The sequence below is a fragment of the Spinacia oleracea genome, chromosome 3 (assembly GCF_020520425.1).
Source record: "Spinacia oleracea cultivar Varoflay chromosome 3, BTI_SOV_V1, whole genome shotgun sequence".
Classification (NCBI taxonomy): Eukaryota; Viridiplantae; Streptophyta; class Magnoliopsida; order Caryophyllales; family Amaranthaceae; genus Spinacia; species Spinacia oleracea.
In genome coordinates, this window is record NC_079489.1 from 38133223 (window position 1) to 38159185 (window position 25963).

The window sequence follows — 25963 nt, forward strand, 5'->3', positions numbered from 1 at the left end:
TTTCTAAGCAGGAGGTGGTCGTGGGTTCAAACCCTACTTGACGCGTTTATTTCTTTTTAACCATTTCTTAATATTAATTATAAACATTTCCAAATTTAACTTACCAACATTAGTGTCTGTAGCGTAGGAAGGTTGTGGGTTCGACCCCTACCTTACGTGTAAACCGCTATCTCTACCTGAGATAGCGGTTTAGTGCCGCTTTGTTAAAAAAAAAAAAAGACCGGTTTTAGTGCTGACGTAGACGGTATGGTGGGAATTAAGTTAAAAAGTGGCGCATTTTGAAAATTTGACGTTCTTTAAACAATATTAAAGGAAATCGCTCAACATATTCATGATTATTCATGCTCTTATATAGTTTTTGGATAGAAAATGAAATATGGAAGTGTATACCGTAGATTAGAAGAAGGTCAATTTAGGAAGAATAGACATTAAGTTATTTAGGGGAAACTATACCTGTATTTAGTACCCCTCAACTTTTTCTCTCCTCAAACTTCAACTAACATCTGCTCATCATTTCCTTCCTCCTCTTTGAAATCCTCCAACAAAACCACCGTTTTGTAGCTGTATCACCACCCCTAGCCGGCGGCGGCGCTACCAATCTGCCATTGTGAATTTTCGATTTGGGGACTCTAACTATCTATCCTTCTCTCCCGCTGCCATTCTCGGTGTTGCCGAGTGCCGACAGTGTATAGCTTCTTTTCCTCATCCATTTTCTTTATTTTCTATTTTATATCGAAATATTTTGGATTTTTCTGTTGGTTTTATTTGTATTTTATAGATCAAAAGTGTTTAATCTCATGTGAGGATGATGGTTTTTGCATGATATGATTAGTTTCAATTTTCAAATGATGGAATCTTGTTGTTGAATAAATTCTGTTGGGTTTTTTCTTGTCTTTGTTTTGGTGTTGTTTTATACTTTCATGTCTAATTAGTCTATTCCCACTTCATAATTGTACTTGAAAATCATATTATCCTTTTCACCTTGGGCCAAGGGCGGACGCCCCTCCTGCCCTAGCTCAGGTACAGTCCTGATCACATACTGTATTGTGTCAGTGGCAATGGGTGCTCCGAAGCAGAAGTGGACTGCGGAAGAAGAAGCTGCCCTAAAAGCCGGGGTTCTTAAACACGGGGCCGGGAAGTGGCGCACTATACTTAAAGACCCTGAATTTTGTGGAGTGTTGTTTTTACGGTCGAATGTGGATCTAAAGGTACTGCATTTCTTCGTTATTTGAGGATTTGGTTTTACCTATACGTTCCTTGAATTTCTAGGGTTGTCACACGCTGTTAAGTATACAATGTCAAAAGGTTATGTTTAATATTAGAGCCTTTCATATGTTTATAACCTATGTTGGAGTGTTTGTTACTGAAAATTAGTGTTTTGCGAGTAGTTTTTTTGAAGGATTTTTGTGTTTTTCTGGTCTAGTTAGGGACGTTGTAGTACATTGGTTAATGTGTTTCTTTTGATCCTTGGGGATGTTGTTGTGCTAAGGCTTTTCGTGGTTGGTTGATTAGGACAAGTGGAGAAACATGAGTGTGATGCCGAGTGGATTTGGGACAAGGGATCATAAGCCAAGGGGTCTTCCTAAAAGAGTTCCAACACAATCATCTCCTATTAAGCAAGAGGAGAACAATACTAGTGTTAGTGATGTGCCTCAAAGTGATGAAGATATGCCAGATGTCAAGACTGTTGCTACATCAAGTGCCCCTGTCGAGATCTCAAGTGCCCCCAAAAGATCCATTGTAAGGTTAGATATTTACTTTATCGATATGTTTTAGATACTTGATTCCCATTGCTGAACATTTACTATGGAAAAATGTTGTAAGTTGTGATGTTCCTCAACGTATCTAGTAACATGTCTACGATTCTTTTGAGTATGTGTAGGTTGGACAACTTAATACTGGAAGCTATAACAAATTTGAAGGAACCTGGTGGTTGTAACAAAACTGCTATTGCTTCATATATTGAGGTAATATGTTATTTAGCTTTTAGGGAGCGCACATGAACCACTAAAATGCTGAGAACTAAGGTACATATTGTAATTATCAAGTGCCATGTTCTAAGCTGGAAAATTATACTCTTCTCTTTCAAGCATCTTTGACTAGAAGAATATGTTTTATTGTGTATGCTACCAACCCAAGCTCATTTTTACTTTTCTAACTCTTAAAGGTGATAAAAACATTCAGACTCTGGTTACTTGCCTGATCATGGTGTGTAGTTGGTTTTTATCATTCAGATCGATGTTATTGTGATAGATGAATCATGAAGCCCGAAAGGGCGATACCATGGAGCTGTAGAGGATCTAGCAATTACAAGGAAGATGATGCAGGGCAACTAGGATTTGGTTGGATGAAATAGCTTACTCGATGGAATAGGACTTCTAGAGTTCTAGGTAGCATGCAAGTTTAGGACTAACTTTTGAAGGTTTATGAAGATGCTGCGCATGATGAGAATGGTTTTTGGGCCAGTAATGAACTTATTCATTTCGTTGCTTGTGTTGCTCTTCTGATTGTTGCAACCAGAACTGCATAGGAGGTTCATGAAAATTACACTAATTCTAACTTGAGATTTGTTCAAAGCCCAAGAGCACAATGGAGATTTAGAGGAATTTTAAAGGTTGAGTATAAGAAGTTGGTTAATCGAACTCATATTGAATAAAGATGTGAACATAGTAAAATATATGCGATTGTATTACTTTCTGTGATCTTTCTTTTTCTGCGGTTCTTCTGGAAAGATCCTTTCAGTTATGTGCTTGAGTGATGTACATGCCTCCCCTAATCCTGCAGTTGGGAAAGCCTTTTTGGGGACTTAATTTAATCAGGTATTTGTGAAATTGAACAAGGATACAGCTGCAATGTGTTATTAATCAAGTCTGGTATATTTGTGACTTGTGAGTTGTTACCTACGTGCTTCCCGTTTCGATAATATTTATAAGGTAACTCAACTACGATTATTTAGATTGCATAGTTATCGGGATTCTGTAGGATAGAACAAAAAGTGCTCTGAAACATGGTTGTGTAACTGAATTGAAGTGTAGTTTATTGATGACGGGCTAATGTTAATAGTTAAGTTTGTATACTACTGATCTTAGAGCTTGTTGATTAGAGTCTTTCCTAATATTATTGAATTGTAGCCTACCCAATAGTTCATTTGAGCAGATTTTTTCAAAGCTATTACAACACCCTTTTATCGCTGGATACACTTCTCATGAGAACCAAGAGAACCAAGAAAACCAATTAGATAAATCCATCATACATAGTTAAAATCATTTTTCCAGTTTCATTTGCCAATTTTTTTTTTATTAAGCAACTGAGAAGTCAAATGTCTGGGCATTTACAATCTAAGACTGTACTTATTTAGCAAAGTAGAAATGCATATGGAAATCATCCAAATGAAGATAACCTGGATGGTTATTTTCTATTGCGACGAAGCTTTTAGGGAATGGATTTGCAAGCATAACAGAATTATTGTTGTTTGACACCTATTAATGGTTGACCGTTGATGTGCAAAGTAGTACATAATTATGTTGTTGTCTTTAATATTTGCACTGTTGTGGCTCATATACAACTAGATCATTTGTTCTATTATGTATCCCATCTTATGTCCCACCTCTTATGAGTTGGGCACAACACAAACTAAAATAAGTTATTTAATATTATTGGTGGATATCAATGATGTGGCACGATTATAAATAATGGGACACAAGATGGGAACATATATATGGATAGAGGATGCCAACTATAAGAATTTTAATGAATGATGATCTAGTACTAGTCACTTGCCATGGGGAAGCTACTGTCCGCATTTCCGAGGAGGGGAGTGAGTAAGTTGTCAAAAGGGCAATGGAAATAGAGAAGAGAAATAGCTATTGGGCTTTCAGGTGATCACGGGGAAGAAGGAAAGCTCAGCAAAAGGTGGGTTTAATGAAAGATAAAAATGTCATTTGGTGAGAATGAGATCGGAAATGAAATATAAAAATGCCATTTGGTGAGAATGAGATAGGATGGAAAGTACTGTAATAAGTAGTAGTCAGTTGAATAAAGTTGCAAGGGGTTGAGTGTTTTGAGACTGGCTTCTTGTTGTAACGTTGTAGTTCAAAATCAACTTAGCTGCACAAGTAGCCTTAATTCTAGGTTTTGAATTTATAGGGAAATTTTGTACTTTCGACAATCTATTTGGTGAACAATTTTTTTGAATTCACATATTAATCTTCTGATTTTGATAAGCATCAGCACTACATCCGTCCATTATCTTTTTCTTTAGTTTTGTCGTTAGATACTTCGGGGTCATTATAAAATAAATTTGGACAAGTTCACCCTTCCAACCGTTTCTCTCAAGTCCCACACTCCCATCCACGACCTACATCATGACCCCCATTAGTTTACTTTTACTCGCCCCTTACCACCGTACTCTTCACTAACTACATTCTTCCTTCCTCTCCAGCTACTAATAACCCACCATCATCCACTGCACAACTCCCTATGTGTCTGCTTCAGCTCCCCCGTCTCTTCTTTGATTAAAAAAATGAATGTATATGTGTGAAATGCATTGGAGTATAGCTGCTATGTCCAAGTTCTTCCACTTGTTGGCCCAGTTGTCACTACTCCACCTTATTGGATTTCACTTGAACGACTCCATTGCGTGTGCTCGAGGTAGAAGTTTTGTATAAATGTATCGCCATGCTATTAAGTATTTTGATTTAAGTTCTTTTCTTTCTAAGAGGTGGAATAGAATAACTCGATTGAAGCGTAATGATCATATGTCTGTAATGCATTGTATGTCCCATAATAGGTCCCATCCTGCTACCCTTTCCCGGGAGTCGATGACTATTCATAGCTATTCCAAAGTTCGACCCAATGCTTTATTTCCGTCCTAGTTGATCTTGATTCGACATTAGAAGTATATTGTTTTTTCCCCAATAACTGAATACTTTTGTCTGTAAAATACTGCATATTTGATTCCATCCATAAATCTATTTTCTTCCCTATGAGTTCGAGTTTCAATAAGAATGCTAGTTCTTACTGTTCATATGTTATGATATGAATATACCACACCAATTCTTTATGTATGGATGATGAGATTCCATTGATACAGAGCCAATTCCAATAGACTTATTGGAGGGTCCCATTGGCGTGCATCCAGTAGGAATTGAACCTACGAATTCGCCAATTATGAGTTGGGCGCTTTAACCATTCAGCCATGGATGCTTAGCGGGGATCCTCGTACATGGTGAATAACCAAATTCCAATTGAAATGAAATCTTTAGGATAAATCAATGCAATTTAGGAGGAATCAATGAAAGGACATCAATTCAAATCCTGGATTTTCGAATATTGAGAGATATTGAGAGAGATTAAGAATTCTCATATTTCTTAGATTCATGGACCCAATTCAATTCAGTGGGATCTTTCCCACTAATGACTATCACATCACACCCCCCCCCCCCCCATTTAATTCTCTCTCTTGCTCTTTTTTTGTTAAACCTAAAAGCAGCCATCACATGGGAAAACAATTTTTTTTTAAAAGCATTTCTAACCCACTAATAAGAGTCTTGAACTGCTATCATCACATCTCCACCGACACGCAGTCTTTGTCAAAAATAGACCATTATTGTATCCTCACATGTCCTTAATCTTCTTTTTTGGTGATCTGATGTAGAGTGGTAGGGAAAGGATGTTAGGGAGGGTTGATGTATGTAACATAGTTTTAGCTTTTTTCATGGCCTTATTTGGTGGTTGTTGGGGGTGGGGCTGCTTGTTGGGATGGTGGTGGGCTTGAGCGGTTGGGTGAATTGTGATGTCGGCAACGAGTAGGAAAGGTTGAAACGGGGGATTATTTTGAACGGAAATGGAAACGGGTAGGGTTGGGATGGTGGTGGGCTTGAGCGGTTGGGTGAATTGTGATGTCGGCAACGAGTAGGAAAGGTTGAAATGGGGGATTATTTTGAAAAGAAATGGAAACGGGATTACCGTTTTTTGTGTTTATGAGGGGTGCGCTGTGCACATATAACACGTGCATGAGTACATTTTGTAAATTATCGACAACTAGGAAGATTGACAAAAACTCATGGGTAGGGTATAGCATTTATATTGTCTTATAACATCTTCAATTTCTCTTTTGTCTAAATCAAATGATATAATCCCCGTTAAATTATCCCTTGAACCCATTCGTTGTGCTCTAGCAGGAAAGTAGCAGTTCTTTAATTTAGGGTCTAATGCGCCTAATTGCTGCTCTTGCAGGATTAAGGATGCATATGCATAACACCCCTATGATCCTATCCATGTACTCCTTTCGTAGTTTGGCTTTTGGGGGGTGGTAGTTGATGGTTAATCCATTTACTAGTATTAGGAAATGGCTCAGGAAACATACAGTAAACCTAAATAGAAGAGCCTATGTTTAGTATAACTGAAATGCAAAAAGTTCCATCATGAAATTTTCGATTGTAATATATGCTGCTCAAAGGTCTATCAAAATGCATTTTACTGTTAAATAAGCGTCTATTTTCACTTTCTTGGCTTGGTGAACATCCTCCCTATCATTTGTTATCTTCTTTGTATTACAAACTTCTCTAGCTTTCCGCATTAAGATTACAAGCTCTAATCTTTGTTGTTTTAATCTGTAGGATCAATATTGGGCGCCTCCTGATTTCAAACGAGTATTGTCTGCAAAATTAAAGTTTTTAACGTCAAGTGGAAAACTGATCAAGGTAAATAAATGTTGTATTTAATGCATAACCAAATCCGGTTGAATAACAAATGCAGTATCTTTTACTAACTTGCTTTTCTGCCTTAGTACTCGGTAGGTTTAGTAGTTCTATGAGTTTGAAAATATGACTGCAATGTGTTATGCTCCTTTCATGTGAAAGATTTGGTCTTCCTTCTGTTGGGCAAATATTCTGGTTTATGACATACACAAATATATCCTTCTTCACCACCCCCTCTTAAAGCCCACTGAACCTCATATACACATTGCATTTCTTGTTTTCATTTGACGTGGCTTTCTTGGAGACAATGCTTTCATATGTCCTCTTGCTGCTGAATGTTTGAGAACTTAACCATTATTCCTTTGAGTGTGCATGAATGTTTGGTTTAGACATGCTTATGAGATTGCTGGGTCTGAAATTTGTAGTCCACTCTCTCCCTGACTTTTTATTTTATTTTATTAATTGCGTATCTTTGAATTGGTTTGACCTTTTATTTGTCTTTCTATAGGATAGTGAATCTGTGGACTTATATTTTTTATGAGACGACAATGAATATTTAGATGGTATTATGGTTTGGACATGAATCAGAGATATTGATGGACTACTATGCTGTTGGTGTTGCGGCATTTCATCTTTTGGACAATCTGTATTGTTATTTTCACTTTTTCCAACACCATTGCTGGTAGGTTTGCATTAAGTAGGCAATACCTAGCTTAAAGTTTAATTAACTTCTTATTATTTAGGCTATTTGAGTGGACTCATATGGTGGAGGATTGGTCATTATTCTGTTGTATTGAGCTATATACAATTTGTCCATTTCTGATGGAGCCAATGGTTCATTTGTTCTTTTGGTTGTGGGATGTAATGGACTAAATCAAAATGGCTCTTAAAACCTCTTTGCTTCCTTTCCATGAAGTAGAAGATGGTTGTCCCGTTGTTGACCCTCTCTGCAATTGCAAGGGTAAGGTTGCATACGTCCGACTCCCCCTTACCCCGCTTCTTGCGGGAGCCTCTTTGAGGCAATGGGGTAATGATAATGATTGAGCTATATGCAATAGAAGAAGCTTTAAAATTTATCATTTGGATATAAACAGTCAAATATATTCAGGAAGGGGATAAGGATAGCATTATGCAAAATTCTGAATGTAGTGATTCTACACTTGGATTTTATTTTACTGGAACAACCGTGAAAACCTCCTATGAATGTGTAACGTGTTTTTCTGTAGTATAGAGCTTTGATACCCTGACTCAGCTTTGAAGAGCCACATCCTTTCTTGGAACACAATCCTTCAAAAAGGTTAAACCCGGAAGTGAGCTATTCAACCCTTTGACACCTTTTCTGCTCATGAACCGCGTTATTGGATAAATGTCCGACTGTAGTGATCATGAACTTGACTTTTTTGCTGGAACCACTGTGAAAGTTTCTATGAACTTGTTTGCCTATGGTATAGAGTTTTGATACCCCGACTCAACTTTGAAGGGCCATATCCTTTCAGTGGTACACAATCCTATAAAAAGGTTGAGCTGGAAGGGAGCAATACAATCCTTTGACACCTCTTCTGCTAATGAACCGTGTCAATTTCTAAATTTCTGAATGCAGAGATCCTACACTTGACTTTAGAGCCCATTATTTGAGGATGGGGTGCAGGGATACCAGATTCGTGGTTCGCTCAAATAACATGTACTTCCTTCTCAAATTAAAGCCCCAACATAATTTTTTCTTCTTTCGCCTTCCCTGACTTTCAATAACTAAAAATAGGGTTTTCGATTCGGCACTACAATATCAAAGATTTGGTACACGAACCACAAGGACTTAGATTGCCGGAGAACCCAATTTGGTATAGGCGAACCGATTCGAGATTCGCGGGGGTTACCCATGTATCTGGTAACGCTGATCAGGAGGGTAGAGACTAGACTGGGAATTTTTTTCCTGACTCTTTAGAGTGGAATCATGGTGAAAATCTCCTAATAACTTGCTTGCCTGTAGTATGGAGCAGTGTTACCTTATTTTCTGATCACCCCACAAACCGCAAACTGAAAAAACAAATTATAACATGAAAATGGAATAATTTGGTCTGATTTAGCAAATTAGGCAGCGAATTGCGAACTCGTACCCAATCTCATACTAGTGAACCAGGTAACAGTGGTATAGAGCTCTGTTACTCTTCTCAGCTTTGATGGGCCATATCCTTTTTTGGTACACAATCCTACAAAAAGGTCGCATCTGGAAGGGAGCATAATCCCTTTGACATCTCATCTGCTCATGAGCGATGTCGTTTGCTAAAAATAAAGGAAAATAAATTAAGATCAATTGTGTGAATGGAGCCATTACACTTTGGTTTATTGTTTGTTGAATTTTGTTACGTAACAAAATCCAGTTCCTAATCCTTTGAACTGATTCCTGTATCTTGTTTTAGTTCATCCCAAGGATTTGATATCTGGAATGTACCCATTTGGTGTAGGTGTTTATGAGAAAGAAAAAAGAAAAGAAACAACCAACGAGTCTTCTATACCAAAATAATGAGCAGGGGACATGTTTGGACAATCTTTTGTTGGTGAATGCTTTCTATATACAAACAAGAGGTCTTCGCAGCTTGTGAAAAATGAAATTTATATGTGCAGGGGTGGTTCTATTTGTTTGAGGGAGTGTCACTTGCCACCTCCACAATTTATTAGTCCCAGAAAATTGCCTATTGTTAATAACTAATGTGACTAGAGGCCCTTAATTGTTAATTTTAAAATGCAGTAAATGCATAAATTAAGTGTAGGGTAGAACTGTAAATTAACTTCTGCCCCATATTTCTAAAAGAAAATTTAACCGAATACGTAAATTTATAGCATATTCCCAAGATGACAGGCTGCGTAAAATTTGAAATCCTAATTTTTGTTCCATGTATTGTGAGCTGTCCATCCTTTTTGATTTACTTTTATTATGATATGATTGTGCTGTCTAACGTCCTAGGATAAATCAGCCTTTGTGTACGTGTGCATCATTACAAATTTGTTATAGTGCTGAATAATTCTGAAGAATCCTGGAGGTTTGTGGTTGGGGTTGGCTGACTTAGCTTTAATAACTTTTTGGGGGTAAGTTTTATTTACGCCAAACATCATGAAACCAAACTCTACTATCTTATTATATATCAGGTAGAACAACACTTAGGATACAAGCTACAGTAGTTAAACACCTATTTCAACCCATAGCAATATCTTGGACACACTGCAGCAGACCCTCCATTAGGCTGATGTCTTGGAAGGGTTTTCTAATGTCAGGAACATCATATGCAACCTAGATTACTACCAACTTAAATGTAACACCCCTCCTTTTTATAAAAACTGAACTGTTTTTGGTCTTAACTCAAAACGAGTACATTACTGGTAACATTATCTTTTAACACAACTTGATTCCTTATTTGCCAATCCAGTTGTCACTACTTGAGCTAGACTTGGTCTCCCTTCTTAGAACCTGAGCAACCACTTCCATTGTTCATCTCAGTTAGTAGTTGCATGCTCTAATCCCAACCATCAGCCCACCTGCCATACTATGCCTACTGCATTCACACTGAAAAAAGTGATGTTGTATAGATTTATCTCCCTGGTTGCACAAAAACCTGGTGCATCAGAAAACTTCAGAAATGCTTGGAATACCTTTGTTATACAAACTTCATCCCTCTTGCAAACATTTGTAAACGACTCAAAGAGATGTTGTATAGATTCATATCCCTGGCTGCATGAAAACCTGATGCCTCAAAAAGCTTCAGAAGTGCTTGAAATAACTTTGTTATACAAACTTCATCACCTCTTGCAAAAATCTGTAAATCTCTCCCAAAGCATAAATGTGTGGTAGACACTTTAGCACATTTAGGAGCATATCTGGACTACTATTTTATATCAATAGACATACGATGAAATGATGTATACATTTATAATGGTATGTCATGCCTAAAAGAGAAAAACAAAATGACCTTAACCCCCTTGTCTTAGTCCCCTTCTGGCAGAGAAGTGATTAATTAATACACCATTGGCATAATTTTTTTACTGTGTAAACCAGTCAATGTCTCAATGAATGTATTAGGAATGAACTTGTTTGAATCCCCATCCAATTGAGTCATTTGACGCAAATTGTGTAGATCCATTAAATTGAAGTAGCTCACAAATGTAAAGCTCTATGGTCTTTTTCTTCTTCCAGGATAGTTTAGCGCGTGTAATTGGTATGATGAGATTATGTGTAAAGTATTAAGTTACTCCCTCCATTCCTAAATACGCCCAACACTTGTGTTTGCCATAATTTTAAGAAGGCTTGTGGAGTTGTGGGTAGTTCCTGGAAATGCATAAACTAATATGCAAGTGGAGGAAATTTTGATTTGTTGTGCGAGAGGGAAATAATGAAAAACTAGTACAAAAGTTGGGTTAGTAGGAGAGAGAAACAATTAAGAATTAGTACTAAGTGGGGTTAGTAGGAGAGGGAAACAATAAAGAATTAGTACAAGTGGGGTTAGAGGGAGAGAGAAACAATAAAGAATTAGTGCTTTCATACCAAAAGAGGAAGTGTTGCAAGTATATAGGAATGCTGAAAGAGGCAAGTGTTACGAGTATATAGGAACAGAGAGAGTAACTTTTTCTATCTACACTTCTGTGCACTTGGAAGCTTGTTGTAATACGTTACATTCCATCTCTTTTTTTTAGATGGGACGTGTGTAAATCTCTTAAATAATAAGTTATCTCTTGCAGGTTAAACGGAATTACCAAATATCTCCATCCATGGCATTTCCGGAGAAGAGGAGAAATCTTCCTATAATAGCCCAAGAAGGCAGGCAAGTGAATTTGCCAAAAATAGACAGGGAAGATCTATCAATGCTTAAGTCTCAGATTGATTTAGAGCTTGCTAAGATGAGAAGTATGACCCCACAAGAAGCTGCCGCCGCAGCTGCTCGTGCAGTAGCTGAGGCAGAAGCTGCTATAGCAGAAGCGGAAGAAGCTGCAAGGGAAGCTGAGGAAGCTGAAGCAGATGCAGAAGCAGCACAAGCATTTGCCGATGCAGCAACAAAGATGCTTAGAGGAAGGAGTGCTCCTAAGGTGGTAAGACCTGCGTGCTAAAACAACAAATTGTTGGTCCTCATTCCATTGTCCATCTCTTGCCATTGAATTTTGCATGGAATTGGTGTTTGCCATTACTCTTATATATATATATATATGTTGCTTCTGGTGTGTAGATGATGCGAGCTTGATACAAGGGCTTTTGACAATCAGCCCCCGCAAAAGAATGAACACCTGCAGCTTGCAGTGTCTTGTAAATATGCCTGTGAAAATGCAATTTTGGTCTCAGCATTGGAATCTTGGTTGATCTATGTCTGCAAAAGTACAATTTGTAGTGTTTTTTTTCTGCCGTGTTTTTCACTTGGCTGTTGTAAGCTGTAACCCGAAAGCAGAAATGTAGGTTTTCATCTGCAGGTCTTTGTGGATAGTTGTCCTGCAACTGTTTCTTCATATGTTAATCATCATCACAATTTATTTGTATATTGTAGAACGTATAATAATTTATTATATGGTATATAGCTTTAAGCGTCTGAAAGATTTGAAAGTAATATTGCTGTAATCGAATCATCTTATCGACATCCTTTGCTGAGACAGAATCATCTTATCGACATCCTTTTCTGAGACCGAATAGTGAGAAGTGCACATATACTCTAGTAAGATTTGTGCTTGTTTTTCCTTCTGTAGTATTTTACGGAGTATTAACAGAAAATTTAAAGGAAAATTCTAACAGTTAAACTTTATGTATGTTAAGTGTCAAAACTAATTTAGGAACAGTGAGAGTAGGTTGAAAAACAAAATCGAATTTTATAAAATTGTCACTTTCAATCCGTTTAAAATGTCAAACATGGAACTTATTTCTAATTTTAGACAACCAAATTCATCATTTTGAATCTTAAAACAATTAAAATTTTCTAAATCTTTGCTTTTGAGATCTTCGTTACCCCCCAAGCCACCACTTTCCTTACCTATCGAGTTACCAATGTTGATCCACGTCCTACATACTCAAATCATCGCAACTGTATTTAGGTATGTAGAACGTAGATCAATATTGGTAACAACATTTTAATTTTTGGACTATTTATCCACTATGTTTAACCATTACTTTTATAGTTAATCAAATATAAATGTAATCATATAAAAACTTAGTTGGATTAGTTTCAACATATATTTTTTTATATAGAAATGTGATTACATAAAATGTTGGTTGATTAGTTTCAACGTATATTTTTTAAATATATTTTTTATACACTATATTTTTATAAAAATATAATTCAGTAATGGTCAACGACTCAACGGTTGTGGGTTGCCAAACATAAAAATCAAAAATCAAATTGTTATGATTAACTTGAAACACATAAATATTACTGAATTATTCTTGCGTGGACCTGATCCACAATAATATTAGTGTGGACCCAAAACCAATAATTTTATCTAGCACCCTTTTTACATACATAGAGACCTTTATTGTTCATATAGTGACTATAATAAATGAAACACCAAAATTCTTAGATATAATAACCATTTTTTGTATCATAGTAACCATATATTTTTAAAAGTGAATGGTGACTTAAAATCACATTATTCAAGCACAACCATGTATCAAGGACTCCAATTTGATATTATTTTCTATAATAATCATGATAAACATGCCAAAATAAGTTAGGAACAAATTGTTGATCTTCTTTTAGGCATGGTCCACAATAAATTTAATGTGGACCAAGTCCATTTAAGAATTATGCAATATTACTTCGTTTTAAGTTTGAAATTGTTTTCCAAAAATAAAAAAAAATCAAGTGAAAATACTCATGCAAACAGAAACAGCAGAGTTTATGAATTTATCCACTTTAAGGAGTAAAGCCCAAAACGAGTTTCCGGCCCAGATATTTTCATTATAACTGATGTAAGGAAATATATATTTAAATTCAGTATTATAATTAGCAAAATCAGAGTGGCGCAGCGGAAGCGTGGTGGGCCCATAACCCACAGGTCCCAGGATCTAAACCTGGCTCTGATATAGAATTGCTTCCGTGTTCAATTTTTTTTGTTTTAGTAAATTTTTACTCCATCTGGTTCAATTTTCAACTTGATCCGGTAGGACTATATGATCGATGTATGTGATGTGAATCATCGCAATTGGTAACTCCTACTACTCTTCTCCATCCGAAGATCTACATTCTTCATTTCATCCCTTGAGATGTTCTAGCACGTCAATCAAAACTTACATATTTCTGCTGTTTTTAAGCAAGTAGTTTTTGGTAATTTTGGTTAAAAAATATTGCATTTTGTAAAATTGTGACTAGAAGATTAGAAATGTTTCTGCAATTTTGCTTGGATATCGTGATTCATGAGCCATGACAATTACTACCCCCGTTCCTCTTTGTCCTTTATGTTTTCCCCATAACTCTGTTCCCTTTTGTTCTTTACCCTTCCACTTCTACATAATAGTCTCGTTGCATATTTCAGTAATGTGTATTTTCTTTGTAATTTACACAAAGTAGCCAGATAGCTTATAACCAAAAATGAAAAAGGAAAAAAGGAACTGACATCTTTGTATATCGAAACAAATTATTTCACAAAGAAGATTGTTGTTATCACAACATGGACATGAAACTTCAAGTTAAAGATGACTGGTTTTCCAGCTAGACAGACAATCTTTTCTCTTTATTCAAAATCCTAGCTCCAATCGATATTTTGCAATCATCGTGCTCTTTGCTCAACATACGAACCAGAAATTCCAGATGTGCCAAGGACTGTTACCTGCCAATGGGATACGATAATATAGATAAAATGATACCGAATGGAATAAGTGCGTTCAAAACTAATCATGACAAAAAGGTTCGAGCAACAGTCAAATTCAAGGGAAATCTTTTGAGTTCTACTGGTAACAGCGTTGACTTTAACTACTATATATAGCAAATGAACAAACACACACTTAAACATGATACAGTATAAGTCTCTGTAGTCCACAACTAGAATCCATCCCAAACTGTCTACTTATTATATTGGTTGTTACTTGTTACTTGGAGGCTTTTCGCTCCCTTGCAGATCATTTTTTTCTTCTTTTTTTTTGTTTGGCAAAACTCTTTTTCCCTAATCCGACTTCCGACTTACTTAGACCCAAATAATAATTTATTCCGGCTAACTGAAAATGCCTAGCAAAGACCTTTTCAGTTCAATTAACCTATTATTCCGTATAAACAATTAACTTGTTATCTACTTAGCAATCACAAGATCAACAGATTACGCCATAACTAAAAAGCAACACTTCATGTGTACTTTGACTTTGTGAACCAATTCAAACAGTGGAAACATACACCAAATATTCAGACATCCTACATATATATTTAGAAATCTACCAAAAATGAGTAAGATTAAAAGCTTTGTGTACCTTTCCCCATTCAGAATTAAGGCCACCACACCTCATCTTTAAATGAATCATCCTCCTTCCTAACTCTGACTCTACTTTCTTCTTCAGATAGATTTCATCAGGCCCAAAGGAATCAAGGTACTTGCTATAGCGATCATAAGCTGTCTTCAATGCCTCGGCAAAATGTTCCGGAAGCGGCTTCACATTCTGCAAAATCAAAATGGGCTTTAGAAGAAAAGGACTTCCCCACAAAACAAAGCTGCATTGGATTTCATGTCTCATAATACCTCGCCACTCATACCAACAAGGTCATCGATTGCCATTTTCAAGGTCTCAAGAGTGCCAATGAACTCTTCAGCTGCCTCAGCTGCACGGAAAACATTTTTCAGGGCCTCCTTTCCAATGTTGTCATCAGATCTCTTCGATAAAACTTTTGATGCATCCCGGACTAGAGAATTGGGGAGTTCCCCCCAGTCTGCAGCAATGAAGTCTTTGAAAACAGTTTTTATTTCAGAATCTTTTATGTCAGGCAAGGGAGACACATCTTGACTGAAAGAACGGATGCTTCCACTCGCCAATCCGAAGGGAGATTGTTGATAACGTCCTAAGCTACCAACATAGCTTGACTGATATATCTTGTGAGACCCTGCAAGCCTACTTTCTGCAAAACAAATCATACAATTACTGATGAATGCTCACCCAAATAGATGTGAAATTTGTATTCTCGGCAAAAAAGGAATAAGCCGAACAACCAATACATCAAACATAGAGATTAAACTAGGCTAGAGCATATTACATGCACCCGGGTGCACTGTGCACCCTCTCACATTTTCTCCATATGTGAGGAAAAATATGGTAAAGACCACCAATAGGCATAAAAAATACCTTTGGGTGCACGGTGCACCCGGGTGCACCTATGCACCTAATAATTTTCAAAACTAGGCATGATAGAAGCCAGATTAAACTTAAAAGCAAAGTTCAACGTACAAACTCCTTTTAAGATTAAAAAAAGAATGTAGGAAAGCAGAGCACATGACATCAACCTAATAGAAACTACACTCACCGGAATGTTGGAAGTATGTCACTCAATAATGTGCATTATACACTCAACAACTGTTTATAGGATCGGTTGCCGATTCACGATAATTTACTTAAGTGATCAGTATGTTTAGCAGAGAACCACTATCGAAGAGCTAGTGTAATAAATTACTTTAGCTTGTTGTTTAATATTAACTAATCCTATAGGGTCGCACACGTATGTTTGGATCGAACCAAATAAGTGCATGAGCCGAGCTCAAAAGCAAGGCCAATTGGTGCCACATCCCAAGCCAAGGCCCAACACTTCGGTAAAGCTTAAGGTAACCGGTCATATTTAGTAAAAAAGGAAACAAGACTAAAGTCTAGGTTTCCTATTTTAGTGCTAATTAGGTATTGGAATAATGTCCATAAGTAGGTTATTGTTATTGTGGTATTGGAATAATGTCCATAAGTAGACAATTATAAGCATGATAGTTGTCTCCAACTGATTACTTCAAACGTGAGAGAAAGGAGATAAAGTATTTCCTCCTTTGTGATCTAAGCTATCACCGTGTTTCGATCGTGCGGTTTGTCTACCATTAGAGGAGCTTCAATTAAGGTTACCGAGGTAGATTAATGTGTACATAAATTCATAATTAACATGTGTATAGATCCTTTGATGTTTTCCACAAACTATGTTTTAATCAAACCCCTTAACAGCAGTAACATGAGCCATCATACACATATTAGTGATATATGAATCAATATATATCAATCAAGTTTTATGATGTTATTACTTGATTAATCAAGCATGTTTATGTAGTTCTAATTTTAGAAATTATTTGTTAATATGAATTTCGTTTTTTCCCTAATTTCACTAAATATCATGTGCATTTTTCTATTTCGTTTTTTCCCTAATTTCACTAAATATCACTAAAGATAGACTAAAAGTTCCATACGGCACAAAAAACATAATCCTGCGGAACCTTTTAGTTTATCTATGCCTTATGCAATTGGGTTTCTTTTTTAAACAATTCCATAACATAGAAAATATGTGCATGATAATCAAAGAAATTTGGCAAAAACTAAATTCACATTTACATATAATTTCAAAAATTAAAACATAAACATGTTGCTTTAATCAAGTAATAACAATATAACATCATCAAATCCGATTGATATATTAATTTATAGATCACTAATTATGTGTAAGATAGCTCAAGACACCACCGTTAGGGATTTGAGGAAAACATAGTTTGTGAAAAGCATCAAATCTATACAAATATTAGTTATGAATCTATAAAAATATTAATATAACTCTTGTAGCGTGCTTCCGTAAGTCTTCTTGATCAGGTTACACGATTGAGAACCGTAATTGAAGCTCCTCTGATGGTGGGTACACCGCACGATCAAACAACAATAAGAGGTGATATCTTAGATCACAAAGCAAGATATACTTCCTCTTTTTTCTCTCACGTTTGAAGTAATCAGTTTGAGTGTTTTGAAAATCCCGTACAGCTATCATGCTTATAATAGGAATTGAATAATATCATAACAACCTAATTATGGATATTATTCCAATACCTAATTAGCATTAAAACCGGAAAAACTACACTTCAGTTTTTTTTCCTCTTTTACTCTATACTAACATGTGTATATATCCTTAGATGTTTTCCGCAAATTATGTTTTCATCAAATCCCAACATAGACTACCCAAATTAAGTTGGATCTCTTTAAGAGATTGCCTTAAAAGTTAGAACTTAGAAGAACCTCAAGAACTTGTGTATTGATCCTTTGATGTTTTCCGCAAACTAAGTTTTCATCAAATCCAAACAGAGATTACCCAAATTAAGTTGGATCTCTTAAGAGATTGCCGTAAAAGTTAGAACTTAAAAGAACCTCCAGAAACGCCCAGAGTAATACAAAATAAGTCTCTAACGGTCTAAGACTCACAAGAAAGGGATAATATGAGAAACTCCCTTGCATTCCTATCTAATCAAATGCACTAGAAAATGGATAGAAGTTCATTCCACCAAAGCAGCTTCCTTTTGTATCCTTTAGTATTACTGGGAAAATCCAGTTATTACCTCCAATTCCAAATAAAAAACTCCAAGAAAATGGGCAATTTGGCAACCAATAGTTATATGTCCTCAATCTCTATACGGTAAATCTTTGGAAAGAGAAGTTCCGTACACCTTCGCACTTGAAACTGATCCTCCAAAATAATTGCATCCAGAAATGAAGTTCAGATAGAAGTTCCTATTATGAATGAACTTCAGAAAAACCAACAAGAGGTGGAAGTACCCATGTTTGATATTAACAAATGAAGGCATAAGATGAACTAATAGGAACAATTGATATTAATAGTCCAAAATTCCAAATCATAAGCGAAATTCTTTAAAAGGTCCTAAACCTCAATTAACTTGGGACAGTCCAAGGTTAAGAGTTTCTTCTCTAATCTAACCTCAATATTATGAAACTGGATAAACAGGCAAAATGGGTCATGTGTCGCATCTTTATTGGCAATTATTTTATTTGATAATCCTAACCCCTTTTCTTCCTCTCTCCTCCCATCCCACCAAGCCAACCCAGCCCCATTACTACATCACTATAGAAGTATAGAGTACATACCACTAGACAATCACTTGACAACTACTAAAACACCCCTCCCTCTGTTCCAGACCACCACCTGCTCAGGCCACTACCAAGGTAGACCTTAAATGATCATATTCTTCAGCAAAGGATAGATTCACCATTAGAGGCCCTTTTCAACATAAATTCCATGTGTTTACGGCATCTCCGTTTTATCACTAAGCGGCTTCCTGATTAAGTGATGATAAAAAGTTTAAAAACAATTCTATGGGAAAAAAATCATTGTCCATCTAATATTGCTATTTGCTACTGGGTATTCAACATTGAATGAATTACATGAACTAAAATGCAGTCCGTCACAAGTTCCCTCTAATTACTCTTGTTTTAAGCACTTAAAACACTAATACTCCCTCCGTCCCAGATTAGTTGTTACACTTACCTTTGCACAAAGTTTTAGGTGATAAGTGGTTGTTTAGTTATCAATTGTTATTTTATTGAAAAAGTAGATGTGATAGGAGTTAGTGGGTATTTTTTTAATTGAATGAGAGAGGGTGGAGGGACAAAAAAAATTAGTGGGAAGAGAGGGACAATATAATAATTGTGGGGTCATTCTTAATTTAGGAGTGTAACAACTAATCTGGGATGGCCGAAAAAGGAAAGTGTAACAACTAATCTGGGACGGAGGGAGTATATTATAGTTCCATTAAATGGATATTCATTTAATCGTGTTTTTTTAATTTAATGGCTACTTGTTTAATTTAGCAGAAGCTACACAGCAGTATTGGTGTGTGATTCTTTTATGGTTACTATGCTTAATGTAGCACGATGAGAGAGAGAGAGAGAGGGGGGGGGGGGGGGGGAAGGTTAAAGGTGCAAAACCTGAAAAGTAGTTCAAAACAGAAGAAAAAATATGTGACTTGTTTAACAGGATGCAAGTCACATAAGCCGATTACGGAAGAAACTCCAATAGTTGGGACCATTCCAAGTTAATGGAAAGTTAAACTCTTTTAAAGAAGATCGTCCATAATTGAGACTAAACACCTCCTATTTCATGACTAGATAAACTTCCTACTTGATAAGTGAGTAAAATTTTACAAGTTTAAGACAACTGATTAGCAATATCCAACCCATAAATTTCCTCAAATTAACTACCACCTAAGCCAAAATGATACAACACTTAATTAATCACATCTAAAAGAAAAATTCAGTGATATATCAAAAAGAAAATATATTTCACCTCCAACATTGTGAAACTTCAATGAAGTTGAATAGAGCCTAGTTGACAGAGTCCTCAATCGTACAAGCTCATATTCCTGTGTTGCCACCTGCCAAATGCAATAAAAAAGGATCTCAAATAGCTGAAGAAGCAATCATCCATTAACACTCTTCTCCAAATTCAAACACCTTCCAACTAAAATAGGCAATGGATATAGAAAAGATGACATTTTGCACATGACAAGATACAATCATTATCATCTGTTTTTTTTAACAGCTATAACAAAACACAAGAAATATTAAAAGCCTTTCTCTGTTGCTGAACAAGATTGTGAGGTCTCAGATTGTAAGCTTTTGAGACCTGCTCCTTGCCAACCTTTCATCATTATCATTACCCCATTGTCTCAAAGAGGCTCCCGCGAGAAGCGGGGTAAGGGGGTCCGGGTATACGCAACCTTACCCCTGCAATTGCAGAGAGGTTGTTTTCAATTGACCCAAAAGCGATAACAGGACTACAACGGGACGACCATCTTCTATTTCATGGAAAGGAAGCGAAGAGGTTTTAAGAGCCATTTTGATTTAGTCCATTACATCCACAACCAAAAGAACAAATGAATCCTTGCCAACCTTTAAACAGACAAAATAATCTAACTGTGATACTACTTTCCTAATATCCAACACAATGCTAGAAATATTAAGGACTGCTGGCGATGGATCTTTAATTGCTTCAACTGCTTCCTTACAATCGGACTTGATAACCACATTGGTTGAGATCAAATAAGCGGTGTGAATCCCCCACCAAATTGCATAACATTCTGTCTGTAGAGCGTCCTCGGCAAAGATACACATAACCCCTTTAATCCGTGGTTCTTGCCCCATTTTTTCCTCCCAAGCTACCGCTGCTATCCAATGTTTGTGCTTGACCTTCTTCTTTGCTTTCCAAGAAGCATCTACCACCATAGATGATAAAATCCCTTAAGTGACAATTACCCCTTCTATACATCTTAGATTACAGTTTGGATGACATTGGCCTTTCACACTCTGTTATTGAGCTCTCTTGTGTATCAGATGACGCGACTTCTTCCATCTTTGGACATGTGACTGTGCTAGTTCTAGGATTCTTTCCGGACTAACACTCATGCCTCTAAACACAATTCATTTCTATGTAGCCAGATTGACCAAAACAGTGAGATAAATTGGATAGTACTTGATTCACCCCCTCCGTATTGATTAAAGAAGAAATTCAAGAAGTCCGTCTTAAGCTTCATAGTTATTTCCTAGTTATTAAGCTTCATAGTTTATCAACACCTTAAGCTTCATAGTTATTTCCTTAACCATTTCATTTGGCAATTACATAAAATTCAATTCTCCCACACCCTACCATTATCAAATGGATAATCTACCAACTAAGAACACCTATATAACTGACTTCAAAACCACCTGGCTAAAATTATCTGCAAAAATCCAACTTTACAAGAAATCTAAGCTCAAAACCCCAGCTTTAAACTCTATCCTACACAATGACACATAATTCGGTCATACCCACAAAAGGGAAAATTAATTCAATAAATCCAAATCCTAAAATTACCCTAATCAACTAAAATCAACAAAATTAGGGTTATAAGATCTAGAAATGCGAGAAACGACCAAAATTACAGAAAAAAGAAGAAATGGTATCGAAAAAATTGGAAGATTTAGTCACTAACCTGCTTAAGAAGTTGCCTCAAAGCCATTAAACACCCTTTTTCTCTATCGTCACAAGAGCTAACAGATATGATCTTCCCCCTCTTTCAACTAATTTCTCGGTTTCTCCTTCAATTCTTGAAAACCTGATGATACGTTAAATAATTAAATTAGTCGATCTGTTTAATTGATTTGGATTATTTTATAGATTAAATTATCCGCTTGGGTTTTTTACAGACCTGTTCGTAGAGCTGAGGCGGAAATGATGTGTTGGGCTCTTGATCTGTGCGTGATGAATGATTTTAGTTCTTGAGTTTATTGGATAGAGCGGGCTTGACTTCGACATGGAGCAATATTGAAATGATTGGGTTATAAATTAAAGGCCCATTTTTGCTGCTCAGCGCATAGAAAAGGTCCTGAGTTTTACCTATTCTTATTTGCGTGTGGTGTAAAATAAATATTGTATACAGCATTAACAGTTAACTTTTAAATGCTTAAAATTTAGGAAAAATTGACAAAGGCAGTCCTAACTATGGACGTTTATCTTTAAAAGGGTCCAACTATTGATTATTACTGTCAGGTCCCAACTTTGGGGGGTGACCACTTTAAATGGGCTTTGTGACTCATCTATCTATATATTATACTAAAAGATAGGAAATCAATGTGGTGATGACAAATGTCACTCATTGATTGGCCTCTCTTATAGGTATAAAAAAAATTAAACAAATAAATTATTTTTGTTAACTTTCACCTTATAAATTATTTGATTCTATTTTCCTAAAAAATTGTCATTCTATACATGGAGAATATTTTGTAAAATATTTTCTATACTTTGTTAACAAATATAACCAATATGATTATCTTTTGTAAAAAAATTAGTCCATATATTATACAGAGTACGTAATAGGATAAAAAAAATTACAGTAATCTACCGATTTGTACTTACATAATATATTAGAATACAAATAAATTAGAAAATCAATACAATATGAATAAGAGTGTATAAAAAAAGTTATTGTAGTACTCTATAATATTTTAACAACTAAATTCGATAATTATAGCCGCCAATGATTGTACTATTTTATTTTAGACGTATAATTGTATAATATTTAGCAACTAAATTCGATATTTATCACCGCCATTGATATGATAGTAATATTTTACTACTTTAAAAATAAAAAGTATGTAACTTTCTTAAACATGAGCAAAACTTGCGTGATCTAATCTATCTACTACGTAATTCCACAATTTTTTAGATGCAACTCTTTAATTTTTACATTAGCTTTTATATTCACACATCGCTCTACTTGTTCTATTTTTTTGATGATTATTAATACTGTAAGATGAACATAGTTATGTACTCCGTATTCCGTAGCATTTTGTTGACTTTGTCTAAATATTAACATAATACTACTCCCTCCGTTCCTAAATAAGTGTCACATTTCCATTTTTGGCGTTCCCTTATAAGTGTCACATTTCTATTTTTGAACATGTACTTTTCCCACTTTTCCATACACTTTTCACACTTTTTCATACATTTTTCCCACTTTTCTATAAATCATAATTACTTTTAAAAACACATTCTACACTTTTCCACTTTTCAATCCCCACATACACTTTTATTTGTACTTTATTCAATTAAACAATTATCTACTTTATCCTTTCCCCAAAAAAAACATCCCCAATCATTAACTCTTACACACTTTACAATTTTATTAATTACCGTGTCCGAACCCAAATGTGACACTTATTTAGGAACGGAGGGAGTACCATTTTATCTATTAATCTATATACTATACTAAAAGAGAGAAAATTAATGTGGAGCTGACAAATATCGCTCTTTAATTTGCCTCTCTTATAGATATACAAAAATACTAAAAAAAATAAAGTATTTGATTCTATAATTATTTTGTTAACTTGCACCTCATAAAAATATGTGATTATATTTTGTTAACAAATATAACCAATATGATTATCTTTTTGTAAAAAAATTAGTCCATATATTATACGGAGTACGTAATAGGATATTTATAAAAAAAATTACAGTAATCTACCGATTTGTACTTACATAATATATTAGAATACAAATAAATTAGAAAATCAATACAATATGAATAAGAGTGTATGATTTTTTTTATTGTAGTACTCTATAATATTTTAACAACTAAATTCGGTAATTATAGCCGCCAATGATTGTTCTATTTTATTTTAGACGTATAATTGTATAATATTTAGCAACTAAATTCGATATTTATCACCGCCATTGATATGATAGTAATATTTTACTACTTTTTAAAAAAAAGTATGTAACTTTCTTAAACATGAGCAAAACTTGCGTAATCTAATCTATCTACTACGTAATTCCTCAATTTTTTAGATGCAACTCTTTAATTTTTACATTAGCTTTTATATTCACACATCGCTCTACTTGTTCTATTTTTTTGATGATTATTAATACTGTAAGATGAACGTAGTTATGTACTCCGTATTACGTAGCATTTTGTTGACTTTGTCTAAATATTTACATAATACTACTATTTTATCTATTAATCTATATACTATACTAAAAGAGAGAAAATTAATGTGGAGCTGACAAATACCGCTCTCTAATTTGCCTCTCTTATAGATATACAAAAATACTAAAAAAATAAAGTATTTGATTCTATAATTATTTTGTTAACTTGCACCTCATAAAAATATGTGATTATGTTTTCCTCAAAAAAAAAAAATCATTCTACACATGAGAATTATTTCATAAATTTTATTTTCTATAATTTGGTAACAAATATGACAAATATAAGATTATCTTTTAATAAAAAAATTAATCCATTATACGGAATATATAGTAGGATTTTTATAAAAATTTAAAAGTAGTCTACTGATATTGGATAATTAGAATACAAATAAATTTGAAAATCAATCAATTATATGTGATTAAGAGTGTATAAAAAAAATTACTACAATACTCTATAATATTTTAACAACTAAATTTGATTATTATAAAATTTATAACTGCCATTGGTTGTACGATTTTATACATAGTATATGTAGCAACTACATTCGATATAATCACCGCCATTGATAGTAATATTTTACTATTTTTTAAAAAATAATATGTAACTTAAACATATATGAATAAAATTTGTGTAATCTAATCTATCTACTACTATACTACTCTACTACTTAATTCCTCAATTTTTTAGATGCAGCTCTTTGATTTTTGTACGTCTATTATATTCACACATCGCTCTATATTTTTTATTTTATTTTTGGTGATTATTAGTACTTTATGATGAACATAGTCATGTACGGAGTACCCCATAGTATTATTTTTGGATTAGTCTTAATACTTGCACAATGTTGTCATTTTTAAAAAATATTTTTTACTTATTTGATAGTTTAAGGTATTAACAGTTGTTACTTATTAACAACCGTTAAAATAAAATTGGTTTATCCAAAAATATGGAAGAACTAGTAAACAAGAAAATGAAGGCACAACTAACACATGATCCTCTCCACTTAAAAAAGCTACGCCAATTATTTTAGGCTAAACAATTGAATTATATTTCGGTCAATGTTTAACAAAATCTGTATATGTAGTACTATACTAAAATAGAGACAAATCAACGTGGAGCTGACAAAATCATGTTCTCTGATGTGCTTCTCTTATAATATAAATAACTATCCTATGATAAAATATATTTTTTTGGTAAATATGATAAAATAATTAATATACTTCGTATTTATTTTACCAACAACGTACCTTCTAATTACTTATGGTAATAATCGATTATACTACGAAGTACTATTTACTTATAACCAATAAATTTGTGGAGATGGTTAAGTATTAGTTGATTACTCATATGCTTAAGAATGGGTCATACTAATCGATTATACTACTAAGTACTTATTCTACCTATAAATGTTTATACTATATACTATAGTTTGTGGAGATGACAAACTATATTTGTATCTATATCTATATATTCCATACTATACCAAAAGAAAGTCAAATCGATGTGAAGATGACAAATGCCGCTATATGATTTGTCTCTTTAGCTTATAACATAAATAATGACTAATTGTAAACTACTAGATGCGGTGTCAATTTTTGTTTAGAAATTATTCATATACTAAATGCGGATATGTATAAATTAAAGAATGTTTACCTTTGATCATTTATTATTTGTAATCCAACTAATCTTTGCATGCATTTTCATATAATCCATACATAAAATCTTATAATAGTTGAATATGTACTATCAATTAAATTATTATAATACTATCATATTTATAAGAATTAGGGTCATATAATGAATACGGATATGAATAAAAAACCTAAGCTCTTGATTTA

General features: G+C 34.6%; 2 protein-coding genes and 1 non-coding gene across 5 annotated transcripts; 1 reads left to right on the top strand and 2 right to left on the bottom strand.

Annotated features, from left to right (window-relative positions):
* Positions 1-455: 455 nt before the first annotated feature.
* LOC110776035 (telomere repeat-binding factor 1) lies at positions 456-12242 on the top strand. 3 transcript variants are annotated; one of them, XM_021980613.2, is made up of 7 exons: positions 456-686; positions 1054-1208; positions 1513-1745; positions 1883-1967; positions 6621-6704; positions 11430-11806; positions 11912-12242. In XM_021980613.2, exons 2-6 carry the CDS (start codon positions 1059-1061, stop codon positions 11793-11795), a joined length of 918 nt encoding a protein of 305 aa, XP_021836305.1. In that variant the 5' UTR covers positions 456-686; positions 1054-1058; the 3' UTR covers positions 11796-11806; positions 11912-12242. The 3 variants fall into 3 exon arrangements, with proteins under 3 accessions (XP_021836305.1, XP_021836307.1, XP_021836306.1); XM_021980615.2 differs by having other exon boundaries at positions 11430-11774; XM_021980614.2 differs by having other exon boundaries at positions 457-686; positions 11430-11777.
* On the bottom strand, positions 5132-5205 carry TRNAM-CAU (transfer RNA methionine (anticodon CAU)). The gene has a single exon. It is a non-coding gene; the product is annotated as a tRNA-Met (tRNA).
* Positions 12243-14255: 2013 nt separating the features above from the next.
* On the bottom strand, positions 14256-21893 carry LOC110776039 (succinate dehydrogenase subunit 5, mitochondrial). Its single transcript, XM_021980621.2, has 6 exons — positions 21849-21893; positions 21633-21755; positions 19949-20036; positions 15390-15763; positions 15124-15309; positions 14256-14492 (listed from the first exon to the last, which is right to left on the bottom strand). Exons 2-6 carry the CDS (start codon positions 21657-21659, stop codon positions 14433-14435), a joined length of 735 nt encoding a protein of 244 aa, XP_021836313.1. The 5' UTR covers positions 21660-21755; positions 21849-21893; the 3' UTR covers positions 14256-14432.
* Between the last annotated feature and the right edge of the window lie 4070 nt (positions 21894-25963).

What these genes read in the sequence shown, in the direction of transcription:
- LOC110776035 (XM_021980613.2), top strand. Translation starts at nt 1,059, where the DNA reads ATGGGTGCTCCGAAGCAGAAGTGGACTGCGGAAGAAGAAGCTGCCCTA. An exon ending in GGTCGAATGTGGATCTAAAG is followed by an intron (nt 1,209 to 1,512) that starts GTACTGCATTTC and finishes TTGGTTGATTAG; the next exon opens with GACAAGTGGAGAAACATGAG. An exon ending in CTATTGCTTCATATATTGAG is followed by an intron (nt 1,968 to 6,620) that starts GTAATATGTTAT and finishes TTTAATCTGTAG; the next exon opens with GATCAATATTGGGCGCCTCC.
- LOC110776039 (XM_021980621.2), bottom strand. Translation starts at nt 21,659, where the DNA reads ATGGCTTTGAGGCAACTTCTTAAGCAG. An exon ending in TGAGGCAACTTCTTAAGCAG is followed by an intron (nt 20,037 to 21,632) that starts GTTAGTGACTAA and finishes TGCATTTGGCAG; the next exon opens with GTGGCAACACAGGAATATGA. An exon ending in TTGTTGGTATGAGTGGCGAG is followed by an intron (nt 15,310 to 15,389) that starts GTATTATGAGAC and finishes TTGATTTTGCAG; the next exon opens with AATGTGAAGCCGCTTCCGGA.